Here is a 12,403-nt window from a genome sequence, read left to right on the forward strand (position 1 = left end):
AGTTCGTATTAATAATCTCATCACGAAAAAAGGTAAAATAATTGCGCTAGAATTATCATAACGTTTCGTTCGAGAAATAGAGCAGACACGAAATCCAAAGGTTTAAACCTTTGACTTGCAATGATGACCTTGACCTTGAGTCCCCGTAGTCGGCACACAAGTTCTGCACTTTGTCTTGGGAAGGAGAACATGTCAATCACGTACACTGAAGGAGCAGGCATGAAATCAAAGGTTCGAACCTTCGGCCTTGACTGGTGACCTTGTGCTGCTGTCGTACTTTTTCCACCCCAGAATCTATTCAGTTACTAACCATGTTACTATAATAATAGCTCGAAGATTATGTCAGGTTTTCAAAGTTCAGGCCTCATTTATCATTTCGAATATTTAGTCGTATTCTAACAAGAGCGTTATCAATAAATCAGCTGTCGATCTTCATCAATGTCATCTACCAAATAGTACGATGATGATAAGCGATAGTACAATGGAGATAACTCGACAGTACGATGGTGATAATGCAACATTACGGTGGTGATAACGCGACAGTACGATGGTGATAACTCGACAGTACGATGGTGATATTGCATCATTACGGTGGTGATAACGCGACAGTACGATGGTGATAACGCGATAGTACGATGATGATAACGCGACATTACGATGTTGATAACGCGATAGTACGATGGTGGTAACTCGGCAGTACGGTGGTGATAACGCAACAGTACGGTGGTGATAACGCGACAGTGCCACAACAGTACGATGATGATAACGCGATAGAACGATGGTGATAACGCGACAGTACGATGATGATAACGCGACAGTACGATTATGATAACGCGACAGTACGACTATTATAACGCGACAGTACGATTATGATAACGCGACAGTACGATGGTGATAGTTCGCGACTGTACGATAATGGTAACGTAATAGTGCGATAATGAAATTGCGAAATCACGATACTACGATAATGAAAACTCGATGTCCGTTATTACGATGGTGAAAACAGACTGTGCGATGGTGAAAAACGATTAGTTTATCGCTTTTCATCATGTACTATTAGAATTATCGCGTTGTCATTATCTTAATATCACTGATCATCATCGTAGCATCGCGTTGTTCTTTTCTCGTAGTTTGTGTTTTTGCGTTCATTCAGTATATCGAGTATCGCGTGTCAGATCTGAAGGCGATGCCCCTAACGAAATTCCGTAGTTTTCGTATAGAGAGGTTGTACTTCACGCTTGTACGAGTTTGTATAGGAATAAGTTTCTTTTCATTACTACACTGGGTATGAAAATTCAGAACATACACGTTTCACACAATTTCGCAGTTCTATGGCGGAACATGCCCCAGTTTACAACCGCCTCGGTATCCTGGTAGAGCGTCGGCTTCGTGTGCGGGAGGGTCGTGGGTTCGATCCCGACCGCGCATACCAAAGACGTTAAAAATGTTTTTCTAGTAGCTTCCTCGCTTGGCGACTCAGCATTAAGAGGCATTAATGCTAGGACTGGTCGGCCCGGTACGGTGTCAGTATAATTGACTGGGTGGGGTTTCATGCACGTGTCTACGGCTTCATATTCTAGTGAAGCAGCACTATAAAGTTGGACATTTTGCACACTGCTACAAGTAGACACCGTCGTTTACATGACTGAAAAAATGTTGAAAAAAGACAGTTAAACCGAAAAACACACACAAGACAAATATGAATACGTTCGACACATGAAAAATGCCTAATTTTCAGACACTACGGGAACGACTGTAACTTAAGTTAGCTATCCTGAAATACATTATTAAAAAGCTAAAATCATATTTAATTCTTAAGAGGCTTATAAGCCTGCGCTAAATTGCTGATTAAAATAACACTCTGTATTTAACTACTTTTTTCAGTTCGATTTAATTTGTTCGATGGATGGGTTCTGTGACTTTTCGCATTGCAACACGGGTATATAAAATAACACTTACACTTTGTTTTGTGTGTAATGTAAAAGACGGGTCGATTGTCTTTTTTATCAAATATATAGTAAGTATATTTGTCTTAAGTGGTTGACTTAACACATTTATTCAAAAAAACAATGACATGGTTAATGAATTAATACAAGTATTCTTTTACCGTTTATGTTTAGGACTCTTCGGTTAAGGTAAATATTTCATTTTTACGTAAGGGCTATTTTAAAAGACCTGTATCATGATAAAATATTATTTTAGCAATAATAATAATAATAATAATAATAAAATAATAATAATAATAATAATGTACAATATGTCTGTATTACAGTTATAAACCTGTTTTCGTAAATGAGATAAACATCTAAAACTTTTAATGTCATAAAACACTATTGTTTCTACTGTTGCAGGCATTCAACATGTTTTACGCTCAGCATATAGGGCCGAAAAAACCCAAGAAATTGCCTTGGTACGGAAGATGGTCAAACTGTCTCCTCATTCTGTTGACCACATTGTTCATGGTTTGTATCTTGTGGACTGTGTAGTTTATTCAGTGTCTGTCCGTCCATTATTTCTTCTTTTATTCTATAATTTTCATTTCTATTATTACACTTACTATGGTGTAATGTATGTGATAGTTACATTTTGAGAATCATCATATACACAGTTCGATTAAAACTAACTGAAGGGCATAAAGGACTAAAGCCCGCCCGCTAAACTCGATAGGAAGAGCGCAGGTCTACGGATCGCGGGGTCAAGAGTTCGATCTTTGGGCAAGGCGTATGTTCTCCGTGTCGATTTAATAAAAAAGCATCGTGTCTGAAATCATTCGTCCTCCACCGCTGATTCATGTGGGGAAGTTGGCAGTTAACTTGCCGAGAACATATTTGCACTGGTACAGAGTTCAGAAACTCTGGTTAGGTTAACTGCCCGTGGAGCCGCCGTAGCGCAGTGGTAGCGCGTCCGCCTTGAGATCGAAGGGTCCAGCAGGTTCGATCCGGCCAACTGCTTGGTGGGTGTGTCGTTAGGCAAGACACTTTTATTCCACATTGCCTCCCATCTTGCTCTGTAGAGGTGGAGTTCCATCTGGAATGAGTCTCGAGAGCCATTAATATAAGTTGTAAGAACTTGTTTGGCAATCGAGAATAAATAAATTAGTATAAACTAACTGCCCGTCGTTACATAACAGAAGTACTGTTCAAAAATGGCGTTATAAACCCCAAACAAACATAAAAACAAATAGAAAATTTGTTAATTTTGCATGCAAGATCATACAACTATCACTCATAAACATGTACTCTTAGTCTATGCCACTCGTGAAAATATTGCATCTCATGTTCACCTGGAGAAAGAAATTTTGATCTTACACTGAAACAAACAAACCCACTATATATGCGGAAATCACATGTTGTTTGCTTGTAATGAACTTGGTTGAAAATGAAATATTTTGTGTTCAGTCAGTTTACGTTATGTTTGCGAAACACTTTCTTAAAGTCAGCATAGAATCCAGTGAATAATGAGCTTTGTACTGTGTACAACCTAATGCTTTATATATTATAAAAATGGCATGACCAGTTCGCATTAAATGTACAAAACGACAAAATCAGGATTTACAAGTGTTGTAAACGACAAAATCGGGATTGACAAGTGTTGTCGTAATACATGTTAATGACATTACGTTCAAAACATAATACAGTCGAAACTGATGTACATGGAGAATGCTACATTATAAACAAAAACAACAATATTGTGTAGTGTTTAGTTTATTATTTCGTGCTATCTTATCCGCTCACTCTTGGTTTAGACATCGTTTTAGATACTAGCGAATTGTTTGCATGTCTGTATTAAAAGCCGCTCTAGTATGAAGGACATGGTCCGTTAAGTCTGAAACTTAAACTTAGGCTTAACATCTCTAAAATTCAATTTGCCTAAACTTCCTTTGTAACAGGATTATATTGTTGAAACTTTGCACAACAAATAACAGTTGAACATGCCATAATAAAGCCAAGTCTCATTGAATTCCATATCCGATAAAAAAATGAAAAACAATTGTCATTTCAAGGTCTGAGTTTCTGAATACGGACCCTGTTTCAGTATTGATTTCTTCCATATTTACTTGTAACAATTAATTCTGACAATTGAGACATTGTTTAGCTTCTAGGTCTCGGACTGGCGGCTGTTGGTATAGTGATGCTCGTACTCAACAAGGTTCTAAGCAGAGATGAGATCAAGGCCTTGCTGAATGAAACGCAGTTCAACGGCAACCTGAAAGTGGGAAATGTACTCGGCAGTTTGCCATTGCTCAGTATATGTGTGGGTGTGGTAGTTTTCTTTCTTGGAATATTTGCTTGTTGTGGAAGAGGCCATAGAAACAGAATTTGCCTGACAGTGGTACGTAATATGAATTTAATACATACATGTGGAAAATCCACTTTTGTTAGTATTTATGATTTTTTGAAAGCTGACGAGAAAACCCAAATCTTTTTTACCATTGATAGTTCTGTTAAATGGGAGTTACTTTAACAAATAAAACTGAGCAACTGAAGCAACGGGTAGACTTTTACTTTTAAAAGTTACATCTTGAAACCACTCTAGATGAAATTTTAGCTGTAGATTTGGAGTTGAATTAAGCCAATAACATGTCTATTTAATCGAGAAATTGTTATCGAATCTTATTTTTATTCACAATATTTTCCATTTATTAATACGTATTGTATAGATGTCCACAAAAGAGCATTGATCATTTTCAGTTCTCGGTCTTCGTGTTGTGGTTTCTTATTGTGCAAATTTTGACGTGTGCCATGTGGGTTGTTATGCGAGACAAGGTAGGTTTTGTCTATTTTACTTAATAAAAGTACATTTGGAAGCTTAGGTAAGCGTTAAGAAGTCTTTTAGCTTTAGAATCTTGATATTGTTAAAGAAGTGATACTGGTGTTCAATTCTACAAAGTAATAGTTGATATACTGAAGTATGGTGCAATCAGAGTTTAGACCTTGCATATTGATGCCGCCTTTCACTTCCTTCTATATTAATTACGTCTTCCGCATCATGGCATACTCTGTGGCTTTAAATTTAAATTCGCAGATTAAAGGGTTTATGATGTGGCTTTCACATTGTTGTTATGAACATAAAATACGTTTATTTCTTGTTAAATCCAGTGTTCCAATGTGTTTGCCAAAAGTTTGGATAACGATTTACTTATTAAAAAATGCGTATGGAACTTTATACATTTATATATATAAACGTTGTTGCCACCTGTTGGGGAAGGAAAAGGGGAACAACTCGTCAACAGAAAAACAAGAGAAACTTTAATAAAAAAAAACTTAACTTTCTTTACTACTGACAGTGGTGTAAACTTGCGATGAATAATTGTTATATCTGTTATTTGTGATCACTGTATTATAATTTCTAGACTTAATTTTTACAACACGGAGAAGAATATTGAATACATGTGTACATAGTTTAGTTTTGTTTTTCTTCTCGCAGTTTGAAGAAAATGATGTGAGAACCGATCTGCAAACATTGTTTGTACAATATGAAGGAGTCCAATCGGATGCAACAAAGGCTGGGAACCTCCCTTCATCTGATGTAAGTACTTAGGAATTGATAGGAATGGAAAAAAACTATTTAACTTTCTACGTAAATACAAGAATTCCAATGCCAATAAAATGCTTTGCACATAAATTTAGGACAGTGGTAAATCTAAAGAAGTCACATGAAAGATACGTCAGAAGTAATTTCTAAAGACTTTTGAACATCACATGAGCCGCACATGAGAAAACCATAGTTGCGTTTGTGAATCCTCATGGGTTCAGACAGCTGTGCATCCACGCCGTTGGTCAGGATTCATGCTGTTCTTTTCAAAGGTCTATTGAATTAGAGAAAACCGTTAGCGAACAAGCATGGGATCCTGCCAGACTGCGCGGATGGCAGGCTGGTCTGGATCCATGCTTGGTCGCAAAATGCACTATGTTCTGTTTTTCTCATGGTTGCGGCTCACATAATGTATTCTTACGAAAGTTTTCTATAATATTTTAAGTTATTCAATTCAAGGTGCATTTAATGTGAATTGACATGAAAGTATAATCAAGTCACTGAATACAGCTTGTCGAGTTCTAGTACGAGTGTGTCTTAGGGACCTAGACAACGGACAAGCGAAAAAAATTCAAATTATTGAAGGCTAGTGTTCCTACAGATACTGTCAGATATTATCACATTGGAACCCTGTATCTCGAATTCAAATGGATCGAACGTTTTACTTCGAGATAACCGAAGTCCAACTTAAAATGGTATTTAGGGACGGAACTTGAAAAAGTCTTCAAGATACCCGGAAGTTTGAGAAAAGCGACTTCTAGATATCGAGTTTCAACTGTAATTGCATTCTATTTTTTATGTCAGTATACATGAAACGTTTTGTATTTTCAGTTTGACTGCTGCAGCTTGAATGTGATCACGTCTACTTCGAATGAATACACGTTCAACGGGACAGTTTGGTGGGACAACAGGGACAGTACTTTGGATCGAGTTCCCGGAAGTTGTTGCTCGGCCGCTACAGAAGACGATTACAAGACCTACTCTGATTCTGATTGCGAACGTATTCTTCTTTCACATAATAAAAGGGTAGGTCTATTCTTTTCAATGGACCTTGCAGCAGACTTATAGAAGATATTTGTATCTTTTAGTGCAAGATCAGATATATTTCGCTATCATTATTTGCAATATTTTCACGAGTAGCACGTCAATGAGCGAAAATATGAATTACGGTGTCATGAGTGAAGTATATCTCGATGTTACATGTAAAACAAACAAATTTTCTTTTTATTTTATGATTTTCAATGTTTTTAGCCAAACTATATCCATTTTACTCGCTGAAGGTCACAGCTGACGTGGATTTTACCTTTTAAGTGAAGCGAACACATGACATTAACATAGAACTCTCGTGTCTCTCGTGTTGATTTCGTTTACTATTATATATATTTCGAATGTTTCTCATTGCAGAGTCGGTGCAGCCGTTCTGCGCTTTCGCGGAATTACTATCAAATGGAACGCACGGCAAAAATACTCATTTTTTTGCAGGTCCGCGCGCATTTAGTGTATAATGTGCATAATATACTGACTAAAGGTTAGGGTTAGAATCACCATGGTTACAAAAAATATACATTTAAGGTATTTTTGTTCAAATTTAGTTAATCCGGTATATACCGGAGTCTGTAATATATCACGGGCGCACCAACTCTGTATTTAGTCACAGCCATATATTTCACTGCAAAATATTATCACAACTTTGATCATTAGTATTTCAGTATATATAAAGCTCTTGTATGAACATCACATATGTTGAAAGTATCCAAGTATCTTTAATAATTTAGCGCAGGTAGGCATTATATGGTAAGGTTGCTAGTCATTATCGCTCAGGTAAATTTGGAGTACAGCATTTGCGGAAAAATACACATGTATAGTTCTATTCTTTTCAATGGATCTGTACGTTCAGTTGGTTTGATTTGCATTTCAGAGCTGCTATGATGAAATGGTGTCGTGGCTGAGATATTTCTGGACACCGGCTATCATTATATCTGCGACACTTGTAGCCATAGAGGTGCGCTATTCTTACGTCTTTGTCCGTTCCGTAACATTTGAAATTTAGCGCAGGAGAACGCCACCAGTATAAGAAGCAACGCTCTAAATGTAAACTTAGCGAAACTGAGCGTTTGAAAAAGCTGGCTAGGACAAATTTTTGTAATTAAGTAATTTATTATTTTGTGCTATTGATACGATAACTCCTAATGCTGACTAATGCTGACAGAAACTTTAATGATTTTCAACCGATGGTAGCAATTTTAAGGAAAAATAGATATGTATTCAATAGCTTTAAAAGGCCGTTTGCATGTTTCTAGGAGTAACAGGTTGAAGATTATGCAGTGTAGCGACGAATTCAAATGTTCAGATTCGACATCAGAGTGTTTATACATTTTTTTTTCATTTTCAGGCGCTGCTGATTTTCGTATCCTGCGTGTTTTGCTGCGGTGTACAACAATCCAGGGAGATTAAATACTGAATCGTTTAGTATGGTCGTGCTTCATGAAGCAAACATAGATCTACCAAACAAACAGTTTTTATAAACCACATTTGATTTATATGACTGTCTGATAAATCAACGTGGAAGAACGAATTTGTATTCATCATATCATATATATATGCCATTAAGTATATACATGTATTTTGATCAACACTATTTACCTTTACCTGTTCATTTATTTCGAAAGAATGTTTAACATACTAAAATGACCTTTCTTTCTAATTGTTTGTCGTTTTCATTTTCACTGCCAGTCACAGAGGCTGATTTCATAAGTTTTTGAACACAAGATTACACCCAATACGAATTGTATGCCAGAGGGACGGTATCACAGAATTATGGTACGATCAGTTCGTCTGATTTTAAATCTACGCTCAGTGCTGGCATTGTTTAAGATATTTGTTTACATCTACTTTTCTTCAATACTAAGAGAGTTCTAGTTTTGAAACTGTATATATTGCTTTGTCGTAATTAGGCCAGTATGAATACTAAGCACTATAACGTTCGTTAGGACCTTTAATATACACAGAAAATTGTAGTTCAATTTTGAAATATTTTAGGTTCAATTTGTATGAAAACTGTCCGAGATTCCGGGTTTTGCTTTGAAATTTTATACGCTTGTTAATTATTATGTAAATATAGGCCTATAGTAGGGCAAGAGCGATTAATCTCTTTTGCATTTTTATAACAGAAAAACATGGAACTGTTACAAGTATTTCTCAGCTATTTTTGTTCATGTCCACTTTCCTTGAATACTACAGCTTTGAAATATTTTAGATGTGACCTTGTCTCTGTACCTTTGTAAATTCAGCCTGACCATTAAGTTGATTTACTGTCTCATACCCATGTTGGGGTTCAGTCCAAGGCTTCCACACACGGTTCTAACACACGGTTTATTGATTTTGTCACAGTCACCGAATAACTCTTATACGTCATTTGCCACACCCTATATAGCTCACTTCGGATATAGCTCCACGGGGAGCTATATTCGTGGCACCTTTTTGTATATAGCTCCTACGGAGCTATATTTTCCGTATATAGTCCTGTTCAATAAGGTTGTTACTTCCCTTGCGTGAGTTGTCGTTATTGATAAAAACTACTTCCGGGGAGCAAATAAAATCAGAAAATGGCGACGGACGAAGGAATTGATGAATCGATTGACTTTGACACACATTCAGTGCGTGAATTGAGGGTATATTGAAAAGATAGAGGTACACATGTGCCAGGAAATAGGCCATAATTAATAAAACATGCTAAAGGACTTGTTAAAATTAGGTACGAGGCCACCTTGTGAAACATATCGAGGACGATCAACGCTACAAACAACGACAATTAGAACTTTTTAAATTTGTATTCCTCTTGGAGAGAAAATACCTGAGCCCAAGACTTCTTTGTTTAGACTTTGAAGGGACATTCTGTTGAAAGGATCTAATTTGCGTTTGGAATGAAATGCTGCCAAAATTAATTTCATTCTACAAAGTAGGAATCATTTAAGAGTTGTTTTCAGAGCGTGTATAACCGGGAAAATCTTTGTATTAAAGTTGAAAAAGACTGAATACTTGTCAACAACCACTGACATGGAAATGTTAAATTTCATTATGTCTTTCCGTAAACAATGTTTCAGTGACTTGTTACTAAATACTTAACTGTCTAACTTTTGAACTATTTCTATGTGAATAATTAAATGTCATAAGTAGTGGGTATTTTTAGTTTATTTTAGCAGCTTCTTCGTCCTAAAATGGAACTTATCTACATACTAATCAAGAAGAGCTATTCTGTCCCTTAAATAGTTAGCATATTTCGCCGAACACAATATGACACATTATTTTCCTTATATTTTTTCGCAACTAGCTGACTTTTTTCGTGAATCTGAGAGAATTCTTGAAATAGTTTTTAACTTTTTAAAACAAAAGCCAACAATCGTCAAATGGAGTAATTTCAATATCACTGAGATGGCATAATGACTGGAGGGTTAGCTCATGATCAGTATATTAGCTGTCAAAAAATGACCTGAATAAGACTATCTATAAATTCAGCGATTTTTTTGTCACTTTGGAAAAGGTCCGGTACTGACTGAATTGGGAAGAACTGCGGCATGTAAAGTGGGAAAACAATCGCTGAAATTAATATTTCACTATGAAATAAAACTTTGTTTCCCCTCCTGCTACCTACCACTTAAAATGCTACAGTCTAAAAATGTTTTGGCGAGCAGGACTAAATGTTCAAAGTTCAAAGGTAGTGACTGGTTTAAAATATATATCTACATTCGGATAAGTAACTTAAGGATAGTATGTCTTTAGGTCAAAGTGATAAATGTGGCTGTTTAAATGAGATACAAAACTTTAAACCCATTTTCCTATCTTCAGTTGCCAGTTATTTTTTTTTCTTGTATAGGTTGGTGATTCTTGGTCTAATTGTAACCGCTTTCGGGACTATGTGTACAGGCTACGCACTTTCGTTCTCTAGCTCATACTTGCGAATGGCTTGTAAATCCCTACCTAACTCCCAAGTGATGTAGAAAATCGTATGTCCAAATGATACTCTTCCAAATAATCATGTTTTGTACTCGGAACAGTACTGTGACAGAGTATTTTAATTTTTCCGTGTAGGGAGTCATATTCGAATACAGCTCTCCGGGGAGCTATATCCGAAGTGAACTATATAGGTCGTGACAGTGCTTAGAATTATGCTTTGATGTGAACAACATTTGCTTATGTTTTATCAGCGCAGAGATTCGGCGGGTTGCAACGCAACTACGAGATGGTATCAGCTGGACGACCCTCTAGTTGGTCCAATGCCTAAATCCAAAAGCTTTGGAGTAGATTGGTGTCTTCGACTGCTGCCATTCCTGTTTATAAAGTCATATACGTCTCTGTTTATGTCATTGCATATGTGACTGGCGAACACTCAATACGATCTGTCTGATTGAATACCGAGATCTTAAAATGGTGAAGTCTGGATTTGGCCTAAAAAATAGGCTGTTCTTTCTCTTAAAACAATTCTGTCTATAGACCGTTTTGTTTTGTTGCTACTGGTCTATACATCACTCCCAAGCGTGCTGAAAATTCTTGAAATTCATGCTACAATCTATGTATCAAAATTACTCACTTAGCAGATGATGTTGCGATATGAATACTTTTTAAAAAAAGATGATGTCCAAATGTTTGAAGAGCAGTTCCTTTGTAAAATACAAATAACATGATACAATCGCTGGTTCTATTATGCATCTCTATGATACATAATCATATATAATAGTATACATGTAAAAGTGCATTTTACTACCGACAAACGTTCTTACCTCACTGGCAATGAATGTAAAAACAGTGTATGCATTTTACGTGAAGCAAAACAAATACTACGACAAATATCCATTTAATATTTATATAACCTAAATGTATGGTCAATTCCCTGTGCTGATATGAAAAGTAATTACAAACAGGTGCCTTATTGATTTTTGAAGATAACATGTTTGGGAACCTTTGGGAAAAAGACTGATAAGGTAGGGAAAATCGATTCAGCAAATGACGCTGCGCGTGACTCCGTTTTCAGAAATTAAACTAATAATTCTTGACCATGGTAATCAATTGTCCTGACATATACCTGCTTTCCTGACTAAGTAGCCATGGCAACTAAGAACCGTTACACAAGCAATAACAGTTTCATGAACAGCTGTCTTATACAGGGTCAGTCTTAAGCCTTAACAAAAGAAACTACTGAGCTGACAAAAAATGCTTTACACAGTAAAAGCCATTTAAGTGTAAAGGAATCATTTACTGAATGTGCAAATGTAAAAAAAAAAGAACGAACCTGATAAGGTTGTTTTGAAATTCTAAAACCTGATGTGTCACGACTGTTACATGATATAGGTGTTGTTTCATTAACTAAAATTTAGATGAAAAGAGAACGTGCTTCAACACTTCCTGGGTTACATTGGCTCTTCCTGTTGTATTAAAACAATGTACCGAGATACAGACTCAATGCAAATATAAATCATTTAGATGTAGAATCAATCGTAAATGCACATATTTTTTTACAAAGAAAAGGTGTAACGTTAGAACTAATTACTATGATTTTAGACATAATAAAAATATTTTGAAAATAATCTATATTTCATATGTTTTTGGGTTTTCATCTATAGGGTCTTTTAAATACAATCTGTGCCATTATAAATTTATAAAGGAAGCACATGATATTGAGACATTCGGCTATATAAAACTATGCTGCTGAAGAGGTCATAAATACCGAAATATTGATAAAACTACATTGTATATGTTCTTATCAAAGGGAATGGCTATCTATTTTAAGTCGCGCGAATTGTACAAATATAGACAAACATGAGCTGTGATTAATTCAATATTTTATCACGCTCTGTACGTCATTACCACTAAG

At 36.0% G+C, this 12,403-nt stretch overlaps 1 protein-coding gene and 1 long non-coding RNA gene across 2 annotated transcripts; both read left to right on the top strand.

Moving 5' to 3' along the window:
* The first annotated feature begins 2,047 nt into the window (after nt 1-2,047).
* Nucleotides 2,048-5,541, top strand: LOC123560022 (uncharacterized). Its single transcript, XM_053516777.1, has 5 exons — nt 2,048-2,135; nt 2,352-2,462; nt 4,096-4,332; nt 4,692-4,766; nt 5,428-5,541. Exons 2-5 carry the CDS (start codon nt 2,361-2,363, stop codon nt 5,539-5,541), a joined length of 528 nt encoding a protein of 175 aa, XP_053372752.1. The 5' UTR covers nt 2,048-2,135; nt 2,352-2,360.
* Nucleotides 5,542-6,346: 805 nt separating this feature from the next.
* Nucleotides 6,347-8,239, top strand: LOC128559779 (uncharacterized). The gene is made up of 3 exons (XR_008372634.1): nt 6,347-6,561; nt 7,454-7,537; nt 7,928-8,239. It is a non-coding gene; the product is annotated as an uncharacterized LOC128559779 (long non-coding RNA).
* The last annotated feature ends 4,164 nt before the right edge of the window (nt 8,240-12,403 follow it).

This window comes from Mercenaria mercenaria, chromosome 10 (assembly GCF_021730395.1).
Source record: "Mercenaria mercenaria strain notata chromosome 10, MADL_Memer_1, whole genome shotgun sequence".
NCBI classification, from domain to species: domain Eukaryota; kingdom Metazoa; phylum Mollusca; class Bivalvia; order Venerida; family Veneridae; genus Mercenaria; species Mercenaria mercenaria.